The sequence below is a fragment of the Rhinoraja longicauda genome, chromosome 1 (assembly GCF_053455715.1).
Source record: "Rhinoraja longicauda isolate Sanriku21f chromosome 1, sRhiLon1.1, whole genome shotgun sequence".
In the NCBI taxonomy this organism is placed as follows: domain Eukaryota; kingdom Metazoa; phylum Chordata; class Chondrichthyes; order Rajiformes; family Arhynchobatidae; genus Rhinoraja; species Rhinoraja longicauda.
The window spans coordinates 91,051,483-91,070,807 of NC_135953.1; the positions used below are offsets into that span (position 1 = coordinate 91,051,483).

General features: G+C 41.0%; 1 protein-coding gene across 5 annotated transcripts in view; it reads right to left on the bottom strand.

Moving 5' to 3' along the window:
- fras1 (Fraser extracellular matrix complex subunit 1) overlaps positions 1 to 19,325 on the bottom strand; it is a 427,133-nt gene that overhangs the window by 181,705 nt on the left and 226,103 nt on the right. For all 5 annotated transcript variants that reach the window (XM_078402250.1, XM_078402222.1, XM_078402240.1 and 2 more), the window contains exons 17-20: positions 14,119 to 14,259; positions 9,216 to 9,389; positions 4,655 to 4,795; positions 609 to 752 (exon numbers count right to left, since the gene is read on the bottom strand). In XM_078402250.1, the coding sequence (XP_078258376.1) occupies positions 609 to 752; positions 4,655 to 4,795; positions 9,216 to 9,389; positions 14,119 to 14,259 (600 nt within the window). The remainder of the gene's footprint in view (positions 1 to 608; positions 753 to 4,654; positions 4,796 to 9,215; positions 9,390 to 14,118; positions 14,260 to 19,325) is intronic.

Consider the following 19,325-nt stretch of genomic DNA (forward strand, 5'->3'; position numbering starts at 1 on the left):
GAGAGTCAATGCCACTGGAAGAAAAACCCAGAAGCTCTCCTCACCCATGACACTGTCCTTGACATGAACGCCTGCACTCCATCCCACAACAACCTATCCATCCAACCTTCTCTCCATTCCTGACTGACAAGTCAGAAAGGCTACATCCTGATTTTAAAATGACCAAGTGTCGGAGCCTAAAAATCAAAAAAAATTTTGCAGCCCCTAAAAATCCTGAAACTCAGCGATTCAATAGACAATAGACAATAGGTGCAGAAGGAGGCCATTCGGCCCTTCGAGCCAGCACCGCCATTCAACGTGATCATGGCTGATCATTCTCAATCAGTACCCCGTTCCTGCCTTCTCCCCATACCCCCTGACTCCGCTATCCGTAAGAGCTCTATCTAGCTCTCTCTTGAATGCATTCAGAGAATTGGCCTCCACTGCCTTCTGAGGCAGAGAATTCCACAGATTCACAACTCTGACTGAAAATATGCACATTTTGAAAAAAATCAGTTACAAATGCACATCTACACAAAGAAAGATGTAACGGAGGACCTCGAACAGATATGTTACAAGATGAGGGGATGCTTTTCAAGTTGTGATACACAACTAGACTGTTCACTTACCAACACAGTACCCGACCTGGTTGAGGTACTGGCCCTCATTGCAGCCAGTTCTGCAATATCCATTCAGCCAGGTCGCATGAGGGTGGCATGTTATACAGTCAGAATCAGAGGGACCGTCACATCCTTTGCAAGAAGGATGACAAGCTGGAACGGAGAACAAAATGCTAGAAATTAGCAACACTGAAAATCTTATTACATTAATGGAGCTAGATAAATACAATTTGTTGATTGTGAACACATAAAACAGCAGGAATGTTACATTTATACCATGAAAACAGGCTCATCCTTGATACACAACCAGCCAATTAGTAAATACACAGCATGGTGTATTAACAGAGGTTCTGTTTGTACTGTGTTAGCAATTATTCCAAAAGGGATATTACTGCATTATTGTTGTTATCTAATACGTCTTCTCACCTCCTTCGGGTGAAAGTGCAAAGACACAGTCATTCTTCACGTCACCCAGGCAAGGACTAACACAACAATGGAGCAGCATTAACTAAATCCAATCTTGTCCTGACCCATTATTACAAGGGCACTTCCAACACTTCCACCAACCTCCCAGTTGATATGTCTGGTGTTGATGCCTTGAAATGAACACTTATCTTACCATTCTTACCCTTGTGATAATGAGACTAAATCACTCATTATCATAACATCTACTCAATCTATTTACCTCTCCACAATTGCTTTCCCAAATAGATACTTCCAGCCATTTACGATGTATATTTTGGATTGGGAAGGGGAAAATGTTAACTCATCTGACTCACTGAAATGACCCGTGACCACTGTTGGAAATTGGAAGAATGGAGGTAGGCTATTCTACCTAAGTTGTCCCCTCCCACCATTCAGCCAAACCATGACTACTCTGCACCTAAACTCCATTTACCTGCCTATATTCGGTAGCTCCTTATTCCCTTGACCGATAAAATGCAGCTTTGTAATTTACAGCTGACCCAACACTCACAGTCCTTTGTGGACGAGGAAACTGGATTTCTATTACCCTTACGTATGGAACAGTACTTCTTCATTTGTTTTAATACCTGGCTCTAATTTTAAGGTTTTGCCCTCTTGCTCTGAATTTCCATCCACAAAAAATTGTTCTCCGGTACCAATGGTGATGTTCATGTGTCCATTTTATGAATACATTGAATCACATTTTGCCCTTCAGCCAGATCACTACTCAACCATCAAACTACACGAAAACACAAAAATGTCTTATATTCAAGCTGACCTCATAAAGTGATACTGACTAAACTGTGCTATATGCCTATATGCCTGTACTTTCTGGCCAATATATCTTTCTCAATGCCCAAAACTGAATGCTGCTCCAACAAAGTTGTGTAACTGCAGGAAAAGACACAAAGTGCTGGTGCAACTCGGTGGGTCAGGCAGCATCGATGGAGAACATAGATAGGTGATATTTCGCGTTGGTTCTCTTCTTCGATTGCGGGGGGGGGGGGGGGGGGGAGGGGAGGGGGGAGAAAGAAAACTGGTAGAGAGGAGGGGCAGGACAGAGAATGGCAAAAATTGGCTGGATACAGGTGAGGGGGGTTTTGATAGGCAGATGGTTGGACAAAGGCCAGAGATGAAAAGACAAAAGATGTGAGACAGAAGGAATAAAGAGTTGTGAATGGTGAAGCTAGAGGAAGGAATGTAGGTAGAAGGGGGAGGAGGGAGAAATAAGTGTGTGTCCAGTGTGGCACAGGGGAGAGGAGCTTACACTCGTGTGTAACTGCAGTGTTACTTTCTCACTTCCATGTTCCAACCTTGCTGGCCGTAAGTCCAACATTCAGTAAGGTGTTTTAAAATTACTTGTACCTTTCCAATGACCCGTGTACTAGAATACTCCATCACCACAGTAACCTAAACTAAACTAAATAATGTCCTTTGTACTAGACTACTCCATTGCCACAGTACTCGAGTTAGCCTATTGTGAAAAAATATTCTGTTTTTTTTGTGGGATCTGAAATGGACACATGAACACCATCAGCTGGAGCCATGCATTTATTTGCAATTACACCCCCAACCATCCCACAGCCATTGGGAAAGGGGCGGGGGGGGGGCAGTGCCAGTTGATGAATGTACCAGTTGCATGAGAATGACTCTGGAAAAAAACCGATTACTGCACATCACACATTAGATTCTGTGCATACATCTTCCAATAAATTGGTGAGCTATGTCATTTTCTTATCCTTTTAAATAATAATGTTTTACAATGCAATTCAATATTTTAAGGGTGGACAGTATTAACAAAATGCAGCAAAGGTAAATCAACTACTCACCACTATAAGAGTACAAAATCTTCACAGAAGATGTTGCTACTGAGCAGCCCATATCTACCCTGATGTATAAGCATCAATAAACTACAAATGTCTTTACACACTAACTTTGTGTAACTCTTGAAATTAAATTCTGTAATCATATTTTCATAAAGATAAAACAAGATGATATATGCTCTGCGCAAACTATTAGGCAGAACCTATCTTAGATAAAAATCACATTATTCAGAATGTCAAAAGGACAATGCAATAAATTCACTGCGTTCTGCATACTCTAATGGCATTTCATCAGCTTCAAGAGAACATTTGTGTCAAATTCAAATTTGCAGTTTTGAAATAAAAATACAAAGATGATTAGTATTCTTAGAAATTTATGCCAAGTTGCAAGAAAATTTTAGGTGCATAATCTATGGATAAAATTTACTGTGGTATGAATGCAGCCCTTTTTAGATTCCTGATTTTATCAGCACAACTTGCAATGCTTGCTAACTTTGCATCTAGTTCAAACAAAGATAGACATTCCATCATCCAAGTCATTCATGTTTACCGTGAAAGGGCTACAACCTTTATCATGATCTCCCAACAGAGGCATCCCCTTACTCCTTACTCATTGTACCCCCTGCTGCTGATCAATGACCAAGTCAATGCACAAAATGGACTAACTCTCTGTGATAGCATATTGAATCAATACAGACAGCGACCACTCATTTCCTCATGCAACTGATCACATCAGATAATTCTGCTTCATAAGTCAGCCTTAACCTTCACTAAAATAATCTATGCTTATTCTGTTAGAATGCAACCAGGACCACATAGCCATCAGACTCCACCATTCTTCTAGATCATGCCTGATCTTATAGCCTAACACATTGTTCCTCACCACCCCAATATCGCTTGATTCCTTCAAAAGCAGAAATCTACCGATCACTCTTTTTGAATGAACTCAATGACTGAGCATCACTGCTCCCTGAGTGAAGAATTTTTCCTCAACTCTGAACTTAACAGCCTGATTCTGAGACTGTGCCCCCTAGTTTTATTTACCATGGCCTGGGTAGAAATTTCCCTGCACCCACGTCCATTGAGCCCTGAAACTTAATGTCCACTTCAATGCTAAACACACCACTCCTGGAACCAGCCTTGTGAATCTTTGCTGTGCTTCCTCTGTGGCATCTACAATACTTCATAGGAAACTGTACAGTTCTCCAGGTATGGTCTCACCAAGGCCCGATACAACTACAGGACGAATTTAGCATCCCTGTATTCAAACGCTCTTGTAACAATGAAGAACAAACATTTGTCTTCCTTATTACACCTGCATGTTGGCTTTCAATGATTTGTGAATGTTTGGACATCAGACCATCCACAGTCTCACCACTTGAAATAAAATGTTTGTTTTGTACACGAGAGTAGATAACCTCATTTTGTTCCACATTATTTTCCACTGCCACGTTCTCAGTCACTCACTCAGTTTGTCTAAATCCCCTCCTCCTCCACACTCAAAATGTAATTTATTTTAGTATCATCAGCATATTTGGACATACAACGTTTGATCTCTTTAGCTAATTGTTGATTATCATGTTCAAGAAAACTAACTGAATAGGACAGATTTTTGTAAACTACAGGATTCATATTCCTGGCTGGCTATTTTTAAATCAAGTGTGTGCATCTATTAATATGCAAGACTGAATACTGCAATAAGACATACAAGAGGCAGGTGGAAGCAGAAATACTTGGACAGTAGAATTGTCAAGGAAACAGACGTACAATAACAGGCTTTGTCTTGACTATAAAATCCTTCAGGGCACGTAAGGAGACATTTGCTTTCATGTAGGAGTCTCGATGAAGAACAGACTGTGCAGTTCTGAGGACTGCTCCCTGTGCAGCTCACACAAGTGGAATGGCACTCTGTATGCAAGATAAGAGATGGTACACACAAAAGATTAATTAATATTCCGTTCTTCACAATCTACTCATCTCTTGCTTACCCTTCAAGTGACATGCTACCTTTTTAAAATGTGTTATCTAAGATGTAACAATATTTAATTCTACTTTATTCACATGCTCCAAACAATTTAACAACTGCTTTAAATAGAAAATCAACCTTTTATTTTCCTAGTACAGACAATTTTCTCTTGCATTTTACATTTTCTGATCAGAATGAATCTCTAATTGCTAAATGCTGTATTCAATTGCGCTTCTTTTATTTATTTACGTATTCTATCTATATGCATTTTCCATCTGAGTATCTTACAATATTTCTGTAAATTTGAAAGGCCAAAAGTAAATAGCTTTTCTAACATATTCATTAGGAAGTAAGTCAGTACCCAAACATTTTAATAAGACGACTTGCGTCAGAAACATGTCCCATTGGCAGTTGTGAAATTAGATCTTGTAGCAGTGGAAATGCACAGCACTATCATCAGACATCAAGAACAAGTGACAGACACGGAATAGTTTCACAGAACTGCACTGCTGGCATGCAACTCAGTATGGCAATTCATCAAATTAATAGACAGGAAATCAAGAGGAGCATATCCCCCAATACGTGCTTATGTTAGTGAGACTATACTGGGACAACAATCTCATAACTCTGCAAAATAAAATAAATGTTTGGAATCTATATTACCAGTTACATAAGCAAAGGTGAACAGTAAAAATTTACTTTGCATCAGCATGAACACAACCTGAGTGCCAACTGCGATTTTCATGAAAAAGTTAACCTTCAGTCAGTGTTTTCAAAATGTTGCTGCACAGTGTACTTATCCTTATCAGCTAAAGAAGGCCTTGGAAAGACAGTCGCTGTCTACGCTCAAATATGAAAGAAAACTTTGGAATGCAATTGGAGTACATGGATGTGTACATTAACAAGATTTAACAACCGCCAGAGAAGAATTGAAGCAAAATCATTCAAGTAATGTCATCCTATCTATAAAGCCCTGCCTGATGAAGCTTAAAATTGGTACAATGAAGTAAATGTAACTAATATACAAATGAATCAAACAACAAATCTCATTATCACATTGCAAAATATCCCACATAATTAAGTTCAACTACATCATAATCTATTGCCATTTCATTGAGAAGGATCTGTCTTCACTCACCTCATCGCAATCTGATCTACTTCTGGTCTTGTAAACAGCATCAAGGTGTTGGAATTATAAATGTGTAAAACAATATCCCCAGGGAAATCAAACACACAGACACTATTTCACTCTGGTCTACAACATCAGATGTGCTGTAAATAACCAGTTGGTCGTAATCAATGCCTCAAGTCAGTCACACGCACATGTTCACATGTTCAGGCCAATGTACGGGAGAGGAATGGTGGCAGGTAATTTGCGCTTGTGATGGGTATTTTAACAAATGAAACTTAATGATCATGTGCTCACACAATTACTGCACCTCGAAGGAGAAACCAATGGTGAAAGTTAAAAAAACAAACTACTCTAAGAACTCAGCAGTCAAGCAGCAACTGAGAGGTAAATCGTTGGTTGATATCTCGAGTCGAGATCTCACATCCAGACTGCTGTTCTGGGCGGCACGGACTTGGAGGGCCGAAAAGGCCTGTTTCCGGCTGTATGTATATGATGATATGATATGAGTGCTTCCAGTAGATTGTTTCCCCCCCCCCCCTGTAAATTCCAGCATCTGCAATCTCCTATGTCACCATAAATCATAGCATTTTGTTCAAAGCACATCAACCAACTCTCAAAAGCACAAGAGATACAGGCGCAGTGGTAGAGTTGCTACCTTACAGAGACCTGGGTTTGATTCTGACTATGGGTGCTGTCTGTACGGAGTTTGTACATTCTCTCCATGACCTGCATGAGTTTTTTTTCCAGTTTCCTCCTATACCCCAACGACATACAGGTTTGCAGGCTAATTGGCTTAGTAAAATTGTAAAATTGGCCCTTTTGTGTAGATAGCGTTTGTGTACGGGGATTGCTGATCGACACGGATGCGGTGGGCCAAAGGGCCTGTTTCCGCACTGTATCTCTAAACTAAACTAAGAAATGGGAAACTACAGATCGTGAAATCTTGAGAAAACCAAAGTGCTAGAGGAAGTTAACGAGTCAGGCAGCATCTGTGGAGGCAATGGACAGATGACGTTTCGGGTCGGGAACCTTCTTTAGACTGACATCAAAAACACTACACAGGGTACTATCATTTTCCAGACCTTGTACACCATCGCAGGGTAACAGTTTAGGAATCTGCTCCCTACAGAGCCTGAGTCGCACAGAGTGCATGGGCCCTGTTGAAGGGATCTGTCGGCATCAGCAGCAGCTCACATTTCAGCAGAAACTATAGTGCAACCTTTAGCACTCAATACCAAGCTCAACAACCCAAATAACATGGGGGGTTTTTCTGGTGCAATACTCTGGGTGTAATATTAATCCAAATATTTCTTTCCCCTCGGACACTGCCTACTATGCTAGGCATTTCCTGCCATCTCCCCTAGTTTCAGATTTCCACAACAGCTCTGCCATATTGCTTTGCTTATTTTCTCTTTCCCAACTTACCCTCATGAATCTGTTTGCTGGATGGTTCAGCAGTTATCAGAATCACTTGGGCAATTCTGGCTTCATCCTATCGTAGACATTCCATTTGCTCCATCTACCCTCCCACATTCTCTCGTCAACTTGAAACAAAAAAATCATTTTCCAGTTCATGAAGGGCCTTGCACCTGAAACAGTAACTCTGCTTCGCTTTCCCCAGATGCTACCTGACCTGCTGAGTATTTCCAGCCTTGTATCAGGTTTCCGTCTCCCAAAGATTTTTGATTTTTAATCACTTTATTTAGGTTTGGGATCCAATCCAATGCAGGATTTTTTAAGACTAGGGGGTATTAAAATTAATCAATAGTGTTTTATTTAAAAGGTCACAGCACCAGCAGCTGTCTTCTTGACTGAGCTGGGATCGTTCTCAATAAATGTTAATGGAGAGTTATTCACAAATAAAGAGGCAAAGTTCAGGGATAAACTTAAATTAACAAATAGCACCCTATCATATAGCTAAGTGTCTTAGAAAGCCTCACATTCACACTTAGAACTGAGCATGCACAGGAATGACAAGGTGAATCAGGTGAGGAAAGTAGAGCCAAAATTGTGTAGGGAACGTGTTGATGGGGATAGACAGATCAAGGTGAAGGGTTCAGGGAAAGAATTCTAGAATAGGAGAGCATTGATTAATTAATTTTCCAACAACAAAGAGAATCAGACAAGCAATTAAGGAATTAAGGAGATATTGGAAGTAATGATGTAGCCTTCAGATCTAACTGATCTACAAACTCCAAGATCCTCAAATCAACATTCAATTTTGACCAGAATAGTAGACCACAAGACATTGGAGCAGAATTAGGCCATTCAGCCCATCAAGTCTAGTCCGCCATTCAATCATGGCTGATGACCTTAAGCATATAACCTTAAGTGCATTCCCTCTCAACCCCATTCCCCTGCCTTCTTCCGTAACGTTTGACACCCTTACTAAACAAGAACATATCAAACTCAATTTTAAAAATACCCAATGCATGGGCCACTACAGACATCTGTGGCAATGAATTCCACTGATTCACCACCTTCTGGCTAAATAAATTCCTCCTCATCTGTATTCCATATTGAAACTATATCATGAACAAATCATTATTTAATTCATTGTTAAACAAAGCACTCATATTGGTGTCAACTGCATTTTTTAATTAACTCCTGATTCTAACTTTCTGTCAAACCTTAAGTGCATTACTATAACATAAAACCATTAGACTTTAATAGGATCCATTTTGACAAAAAAGAAGCAGTTAAAACAGATACCTAGTGAGGAACCACAGTGGAATATTCCTATTAAGCATTTACATGTTCATGAAAAGCCTTAAGGAAGCCATCTTCCGACAGCTGTCATTAGCATTGTTTCATCTATAATTAATACTAACCAAGATATCAACACACGGTAAGTATGCATAATGTTGCATAAAGGTCAGAACTGAGAAAAGAATGTGCATGACAACTGTTTTTTTATGACCATGAAATACATTTACATTTTGATTTTGAAGAGTTCATGGTATATTGCAAGAAGAAACCAATTGTTGAAACCTTTTGTAATGGTAAATTGGAACTTGCAGCATCAAGTTCATAAATGCCCACACTGAATACTCCAGATTCATGGTAATCACTAAGCAGTAACAACTTTTGTAATCACACAAAAAAAATCCCCAGACAGCATACCTATTTCAATGCAGTACAATCAAGTCTACAAATTTCAAACCTGGATATGCTCCTTAAGTCTAATTGAGAAGCAATTAAGATCATATTACATGGCACAAAGCACTTACCTGTGCACAATTTGGCACTACTCATGTAGAAATGAGGCTTGCAGTGGGTGACACACTCTCCATGCATTACTCCATCAGCCTCCTGAAGAATCTGAATGGCTTCCTCAGCTTTGAGGCAATTGATACACTGCAAATGCTTGGGTCCAACACAGGCTCGGCAAGGAGGGCGACAGGCTTGAAGAAAATAACAACACGCAACTTATGTTTTAAGGCAGATTTGCAATTTTGGAAAAGAATCACAAGACAGAGTTGATCAAACCCATGCACAGGTTGTGATTGTTAAACATTCGAGCTGCAATTCATGAGCAGTGCACTTTTTCCTGTGTTACTGTGGAAGGAAGCCGCAGGATGAAAGGCGACTGATTCTTCCTGATGATGAATGAAATCCTCACAGGTCACTAACCGAGGCTGGCTTCCAGTATCCAATGCAGAGGTAATGCAGCCAAAGACCTGGCGGTTCAGTGGTTATGCATGGGATCTGTCCCCAAGAGGCCCGAACCATTAGTAGAGGGAACTGTTGCTCAAAGATAGACACAAAATGCTGGAGTAACGCAGCAGGACAGGCAGCATCTCTGGAGAGAAGGAATGAGTGGCGTTTCAGGTCAAGGTCCTTCTTTACACCTGAAGACCCTTCTTCAGACTGATTTAAACCAGCATCTGCAGTTCCTTCCTACACAAACTGTAGTTCAAGTTGCACTATGTTAGTTGGAAATAAAAAAACCTGGCAGCAGATTAAATCAAGTCAAGTCAACTTTATTTGTCACATACATATACAAGATGTGCAGTGAAATGAAAGTGGCAACGCCTGCGGATTGTGCTAAAACTACAAAACAGAATAGAAAAGAGAATTTTAAATAAACAAAAAATAAATGAATACAGTAAATTAAATTAGTCCCTGGTGATATGAGAGTTAACAGTCCTGATGGCCTGTGGGAAGAAACTCCGTCTCATCCTCTCTTTCAGAGTGTGACAGCGGAGGCGTTTGCCTGACCGTAGCAGTTGGAACAGTCCGTTGCTGGGGTGGTAGGGGTCCCCCATAATGTTGCTGGCTCTGGATCTGCACCTCCTGATGTATAGGCCCTGCAGGGGGGCGAGTGTAGTTCCCATAGTGCATTCAGCCGAATGCACTACTCTCCGCAGAACCTTCCTGTCCTGGGCAGAGCTATTCCTAAACCAGATTGTGATGTTTCCGGACAAGATGCTTTCTACAGCCCCAGAGTAGAAGCACTGAAGGATCCTCAGAGAGACTCTGAATTTTCCTCAACTGTCTGAGGTGGTTAAGGCGCTGCCTTGCCTTACTCACCAGTGCGGCAATGTGTGTTGTCCATGTCAGATCCTCTGCGATGTGGACTCCCAGGTATTTAAAGCTGCTCACCCTATCCACAGTAATCCCATTTAACTCCAGTGGCGTGTACGTCCTCGGATGTTGAGCCCTTCTAAAGTCTACAATCAGCTCCTTAGTTTTTGTGACATTCAAGAGGAGGCTGTTGTCCTGAGTGCCAGATCAGCCACCTCCTCTCGGTAGGCTTTCTCCTCGTTATCGGAGATCAGGCCCACCACCACAGTGTCGTCAGCAAACTTGATGATGGAGTTGGAGCTGAACCTGGCCACGCAGTCATGTGTGTACAGGGAGTACAGTAGGGGGCTAAGGACGCAACCCTGTGTTCAGGGTGAGGGGGTTAGATGTATGTCTCCTCATCTTGACCACTTGGGGTCTGGCGGTGAGAAAGTCCAGGACCCAGGCACACAGGGGAGTATTAAGCCCCAGTTTCAGCAACTTCTCTGCCAGTCTGGCTGAGAAATGTCAATTTAGAAAAATTCAAGCACTGCTAATGACATCTTGGGAAGAAAACCTTTCATCTCTATCTTGTCTGACCTATTCATTATTTCAGCCCCATAGGTTTAAGTTTGGGTTTATTATTCTCATGTATACCGAGGTTCAGTGACTAGCTTCAGTGAATGGGTCTAGCATTTTTCTCAATTGACTCATGTCAATACCACCAGGTCCCTCCCATCTTGGGCAACTAGAGATAGATACATTCTGGCCGCGACAGAAATTCTCACAACCTGAAAAGGAAAAATTAATGCCTCTATCCAGTTTCTCAAGCAGAGGCCGAGAATGCAGCCGAACAAAGGAAAGCACGAACTTCAGAAGAAAGCGAAACAAAACACAGCCAAGAAATGTAAATTCATTCCGACAGACCACAGACTCATACGAAAGCTACTGAACTGAAGGAAAATATTTGGAAGGCCTTTAACATTACTCCACCACAGTCTTTCATGATATAACTAAACCAATCTGAGCCATCAATATATCTTTCCAGATTTTAAGTCAGTAAGAGAGATTAATAGTGATTGCAATTGCACAATGGTCAACCCACCACAAGGGACTCCCATTGAAATAGGTTTCAAAATCATTGTTCAGAGAGTTGCATCAAAGCTGATCGCAGATGCAATGGCAGAACTATATTATTCACGCTGAGTAAGCTATGGGCAAATTGTCTGAGAAAGAAGAGCATCCTCCAATAAATGATGTAAAATGACCCTGAGAATGATAGGAGTAGGAAATTGAGCCATTTACCCTGTCAACATACTTTAGGCCAATATTATAGTGAATTCCTAAGTTATCAGTTGTAGAAGACCTGGTGCCTCATTAATGTAACCTTGAATTCATTCTAGATATTAGATTGATACAATTTAAATCGCAGAAAATTAGGTTTGAACTTGATTTGTTGTAGAAGCATTTGACTGTAATTTTTCAGAGCACGATAAAGATGTATTTTGCTTCTAACTTTTCCTAATGCCACTCTGTTCCACTCTGCAGCACAGATTTCTATCCGAGTAATTATAGAGCACTATCTCTTACCTGGTTAATAAATGGTAGCCTTTGACTGCATTGACCCTGAAGTATCTCTGTAACTCGGCAACAGATTGTTTAACGCCACAGGGTTTTAAAGTATGCAGATAATTAAAATTGAGACTGTTGCAAACATGCTGAATATATTTCCCAAGCACTGAGGTTTAAGAATATTAATGGAAAATAAGTCATCTAATATGCTTCCCAACTGCACTTTATTTTCCAAAAGATGCTCCAATTCTGGGGTGAATGGGTTCTGTAATTCACCTCTTTGATAGCTCTCCTGTTTTATCAGGCATCAGAGCACATGCATGCCCAGCCTTTTCCAGCTGTATGCTCCCAACTGAGGATTTGTAGTCATGCAGTGTCGAAATCAAGAATATATATATATATAGAAAGAGGTATAATTTAAGATAGAAATTGCAGATACAAATTGGAACAATTGATTAAGAACAAAAGTAAGACCAGTGGGAATGAACATTGCAATGCAGGAACAGACCCTTCGGGATCAGTCTACTTCATTCAAGTCAATGAACTACCCTCATCAATCATCTTTGTCATCTCCTCAAAAAATTCAGTAAGGTTCATTAGACAGGATCTCGCCCACACAAAATCATGCAGACTATCCCAAATAATGTCTTTCATAATCCATTTACACATTTGTTCCTCTGTCAATTGCACCTTTCTCGTTCCTGAGGTCCACCCATATAGCTTCACTGCATGTGCTCTCTATAGTGTCCTTTCTAAGTGCATCTATAACATTTCCCCTCATCTGTAACGTAACTCTATCTCTTTTGCATTCCTTTTGATCTCGTGTGAAACATCTAAACCTTGGAACACTGAGCTGCCAGTTTTGGCCTTCTCTCAACCAAATCGCTGTAATGATCACAATGCCATAGTTCCATACACTGATCCAGGCTCCGAGTTCATTTGCCGTACATATAATACTCATGCATTGAAATAAATACACTCTAGTCAAGCGGTCCCACCATGTTTATTAACCTGGCCCTGCCTACAAAACAATTAAAACATTACGTACGTATTTACAAATCTCCAACACTAATTATTATCTGACACTGCACTTAAAATAAATGATTTTCAGTGCCAGAAGGCTGTTTAAACATGACATATCGATGATCCTGTGTTTAAAGCTTCATTTATTCTTGAACACACCACACCTAAGTTTACATTGCTTATTCAAAGGGATAGCATTGGGCAAAAAGAACAAATAACGTCATAAGTGATTGGAGTAGAATTAGGCCACTCGGCCCATCAAGTCTACTCTGCCATTCAAGCATGGCTGATAGATCTCTCTCTCCTAACCCCATCCTCCTGCGTTCTCCCCATAACCTCTGACACCTGTACTAATCAAGAATCTATCTACCACTGCCTTAAAAATATCCACTGACGGCCTCCACAGCCTGCTGTGGCAAATAATTTCACAGATTCACCACCCGCTGACTAAAGAAACTTCTCCTCATCTCCTTCCTAAAAGAACGTCCTTTAATTCTGAGACTATGACCTCTTGTCCTAGATTCTCCCACTAGTGGAAACATCCTCTCCACATCCACTCTATCCAAGCCTTTCACTATTCAATACATGAAGCTATTGGGGGTCACTGAACTTTAAAATGGTGAGGGCTTTTGTATCCAGTGGAGAAGTGAGCTATATCTGTCAGTAGCATCCAATATTGTGATTGACCTACCTCTGAAAAGCAGAGAGGTTACCCACTCCCTGATGAGAATTGGGTGCTTTGGATTTGATTTTCAATTTTGAAATCAATCCCTTTCAACCACATCCAACCTATTGGGTCAAAATTTGCCTCATTAAGTCAGTAGCAAAAGGATTATAGTATTTGCAGCAAAACCTAACATGCAGATAAAACCAAAAGAAAACAATTAAAAGGCCAATAAAGAAAGATTTGTAAGATAATGGAGTTAGTGATGCAGCATCGGTTTTATAATGAGATCTGCTTCAGCTTCTCCTATCAAAATATATAACACTATATCGTATTCCCACAACTGAGCGCACAGCAGTACTGCTTACCTCGACATATTCCACCCGCTGAGTAAAATCCAACGGGACAAGCCGAGAGACACTGGCCTTTGTGCAAGGCATGGTGGTTGGCACACAAGGTGCAAAACACAGGAGCCGAACCAGTGCAGGTCACACAGGATGCATGGCAGGCTGAAACAAAGAAAGAGACACAGCTGTAAAAGCATAAACAGAGGACCAGAATACAGAAGCAATGGCTTTTATGGCTGAAGAATCAGACTACCAGAAAACCCATGAACATAAGTGAACAATGTCCAAAAGAATTTATTCACAATATGCTGGAGTAACTCAGCAGGTCAGGCAGCATCTCAGGAGAGAAGGAATGGGCGACGTTTCGGGTCGAGACCTGCCTGACCTGCTGAGTTACTCCAGCATTTTGTGAATAAATACCTTTGATTTGTACCAGCATCTGCAGTTATTTTCTTACACTACAATGTCCAAAAGAACATAGGAAGGAACAGCAGATGCTGGTGTGAACCAAAGATAGACACAAAATGCTGGAGCAACTCAGTGGGATCAGCAGCCTCTCTAGATAGAAGGAATGGGCTACGTTTCAGACCTGAAGAAGGGTCTCGACCTGAAACGTCACCAATTCCTTCTATCCAGAGATGCTGCCTGTCCTGCTGAGTTACTCCAGCATTTTGTGCCTAATGTCCAAAAGAAGATTGCTTTATATAATTCCATCCATTCAAACGGCACAAGCCATTCAACCCAATAGCACCATACTAGCCTTGTTACAGTACCCAGCACTGATTCTCACCAACCGACTCCTCTCCCATAGCTTTGAATGCTTTTCCTTTCCAAACAGACTTTACAACATGGCTCCAATTTTGTGAAGACACCATTAAGAATCTGGGCCTCCCTGCACTGACAGAGCCAAGCTTGGTTCACATCAGAATTTGCATTGGGCGTTCCTTCCTATACCGGACCACATTGAAAACAAAACTGAAGGCAAGAACGCTGCACATAAAATAAAATAAGTAATATTTTGGAATGAGCCCAGCTGGATATTAAAGGGAAGATGCGGCAACATGGAAATGTAACCTCATCGCAGGCAAGTGGGTAGCTATGAACCACACAACTACACTGATTCCTTTGACACTGACAACAGAAGCATCCTGTTGCAATGGTTGCTTGGGGCTGTACATTTTTGGGAACAACCAGATTGCAATTTGCAAAACCATCTTGCGCGAACTGGCTTGATATTGGCACTTCCTAGCCCAGACATACTCTTTTTTCAAAATACTCCATATTGAACAATAAATGTAGTTCTCCCAAAGGATGTAAATACAAAACAAGAAAGAGAAACAACATCCATAATTTCCATAATTTGTACTTTCGGAATTACATACAACAGTACAGCACAGGAACTGGCCCTTCAATTCACAATGTTTATGTCAAACATGATGCCAAGTTAAACAGATCTCATCTGCCTGCACGTGATTTATCTCCCTCCATTCCCTGCATATCCAAAAAACTCTTAAAGGTCACTGCCGTTTCTGCCTCCTCCACCACCACCCTGGCAGCGTATTCCAGGTACTCACCACCCTCTGTATGAAAACCTTGCCCCACACATCTCCTAAACTTGCCCCCTCTCCTCTTAATACTATGCCCTCTAGTCTTCGACATTTTTACCCTGGGAAAAAGGTCCAGACTGTCAACCCTTTGTATGCCTCCCATAGCTTTATACACTTCAATCAGGTCTCACTTCAACCTCTGGCGCTCCAGAATAAATCATTCAAATCTGTCCAACCTCTCCTGTACTAATACCTCCTAATCCAAGTAGCATTCTGGTAAAGCCCTTACGCACCCTTTCCAAAGCCTCCACAGACTTCCAATATTGGGGGTGCCAGTCTGCACGCAATACTCCAAATGCAGCCTAACCAAATTCTTAAAGAACTGCATCATGACTTCCTGACTCTCATTACTCAATGGAGGATTTTTAATAGAGGCACAAGGAACTGCAGATGCTGAAATCTTGTGCATAACACAAAGTGCTGGAATAACAGCAGATTAGGCACATCTCTGGAGGACATAGACAGACAACATTTCACATCAGGACCCTTCTTCCATCTGAAAGACGGTCGGTCCCAAACCGAACGACTACCTACCCAAGACCTCCAGAAATGCTTCCTGACCCAGTGAGTTACTCCAGCACTTTGTTGTCTACGAGGAATTCTGAATAATCTTCTTATGCTCTTAGATAGTCATAGAGTGATACAGTGTGGAAACAGGCTCTTCGGCCCAACTCGCCCACACCGGCCAACAATGACCCAGCTACACTAGTCCCACTTGCCTGCGCTTGGTCCACATCCCTCCAAACCTGTCCTATCCATGTACCTGTCTAACTGTTTCTTAAACGATGGGATAGTCTCAGCCTCAACTACCTCCATACACCCACCACCTTTTGTGTGAAAAAGTTACTCCTCGGATTCCTATTAACTCTTTTCCCCTTCACCTTGAACCTATATCCTCTGTTCCTCAATTCCCTTACTCTGGGCAAAAGACTATGCATCTACCTATCCTCTCATGATTTTGTATAACTCTATAAGATCACCCCTCATTCTCCTGCGCCCCATGGAATAGAGACCCAGCCTACTCAACCTCTCCCTATAGCTCACACCCTCTAGTCCTGGCAACATCCTCATAAATCTTTTCTGAACCCTTTCAAGCTTGACATTATCTTTCCTATAACATGGTGCCCAGAACTGAACACAATATTCTAAATGCACTCACCAACATCTTATACAACTGCAACATGACCTCCCAACTTCTATACTCAATATTCTGACTGATGAAGGCCAAAGTGGCAAAAACCTTCTTGACCACCTTATCTACCTGTGACTCGACCTTCAAGGAACCATGCATAAACCTCTTGTTTAGATTAGTTTACTACCATGGTAGTTTACTACCTTTACTACCATGAAAACTAGAAATTTGATTCAGATCATGACCAAGGCGTTAGAAGATGCTTTTTTTCCCTTTCTCTGGGTTAGAGATCATCACTTTTGGCAGTTTTCCATGCAGAATATATTTACCATTTTTATTGTGGGGCTGTGTGGAATTTGAATACAATCTGGAGATAAATTTACAATAGAACCTGATAACAACTGAATTGCATTTGCTTTGAGAATGAGACTGACAATTTCTGATGTGCAGGCAAGACCTGTGCCCACTCATTCCACAGTGCAGCAAGTTGGATCACTGGCCAAGTGCTGTCTTTTAATATGAGTCCTTTGTAAAAAAAACAACTTGCTGAAGGACTAGAATTCAGGCTTATTCAACTAGAAGAAGCGCGAATTGCCTTACAAGTTACAGTTTATGGAGAATCCTCCCAGAATGCAGATGTCGCTCCACTATTTGCTGAATAAAGTAAATATTCTAATAATATAAAATTAGATTAATGGGATGAACGCCACTTGTGAAAAGAAAACATAATTGGTGAGAATTTAATTCTCAACGGCAATCTACGACAGTCCTTTAGTCCTACTTCTTGCGTGATTATGTTCTGCATTATTAATCATTCATATTCCACCAACATAATGCTGTGCCTACAAATTCTATGCCCTGTGCAGGATTAAAAACAGAATTAACGTTAAACTTTAATTCCACACGGCACCACACGTGCTCCTTGGACAAAGGTTGACTTTATTTTTTTTATTTTTTTTTGTAAATTTCCAAATGAAGCTTTAGGACTGAGATTTTGGCCTGAGTCCAGTGCTCAGAGCAGGAAAGATGCCAATTCACATGCATCTTTTCAGCAGCCAGTCAGAGGTCATCCAAGTGGAGCCCTGCTTGCTGCCAGGTTTAAGATGATGGGAATAGTTGTTCCAAGAGAAGACTTGAATGTATTTTTTTTAAGGAGTCTTTCTAATGCGTGAGCTGTGGAGTTGTATTTGTCTTCTTTATCATGGGTGGCTTTTCAAGAAGCACAGTGTTCCACAGAACATCGGGTAATTTCTGTTTATATTTCATTCAAGAAGTATCAGTATTGTTCCCAACCAAAAATGAATCTAATTCTTCTTAAAATCAATGATCAGATGTCATTGATTGCTTTGATGGGAGTCTACTGTTTGCATATAATACTCGTGGGAAAATAAATCTTCAGATCTGTGTTTAAATTTTTCCAAGCCAACATTTTTAATCCTACTTTAAGGCCTCAGTTTAAATTAAACTAGTTCACTGAATGGATTAGCTGAATATTATATAAACAAGACACAAAGTTCTGGAGTAACTCAGCGGGTCACCTTATTCCGACTGAATGTTCCAAACAGATAAAGCAAAAGGAAAAAATATATAACACCACATCTTGCGATCAGCAACTGTAAAGCTGCTGCATGAAACATTAGCCCAAAAACCTGATTGCTGGGAAGCATCAGTGACTGCACAGCACCAGTCCCATGCACTGGATGGTAGCCAGTTGTTAAAAATCAACAAGGCCATCCAGTTTCTTGCACATCACAAACATCAGTTCAACCGGATGACTTTGTTGCGACCAGAAGCTTCCTTCACCTTCCACAGAAACCTACGCAGGGAAGGAGGATTCAATTTGAGATGATACCTGACATTCTGGCAAAGGCTTCCTGTGTCATCCGTAATGCATGAGCAAATCACCAGACAAATTGCGCTTCTAAGCAGGAAGTCAGAACGTCATATGGAACAGGAGTAGAATTGGGCCATTCGGCCTAACAAGTCTACCAGGCCATTCAATCATGGCTGATCTATCTCTCCCTCCTAACCCCATTCTCCTGCCTTCTCCCCATAACCTCTGAAGTATTAACTTTATTACTAATAAAGGAATTTTGCTGGTGTTTTGCGTATAAATATGTATTAGTTTATGTATGTCCTCTGACAAATTAAGGCAGAAGAAATCTGGTAACGATAGGATACAATGCGTTTTTGTATAACCTGTATTATAATCATTTTATTGATACTATTGAGACGATGATTAGAACATAATAATGGTGCCTCATTAGCACAGCCAGCCTGTGCTGCCTCATAGTTCCAGTCTGGCTGCCGGTGCTGTGTGTGTGGAGTTTGTGCCTTCTCCCTCTGACCACATGGGTCCCCTCTGGGTGTCCCTGTTTCCTCCCACATCTCAAAGATGTGCAGGTTGGTAAGTTAGTGGGCCACAGTAAATTGCTCTCAGGGGAATTGATGGGTATGTGGAAAAGAAAATGTGATTAGTGGTGGATTTA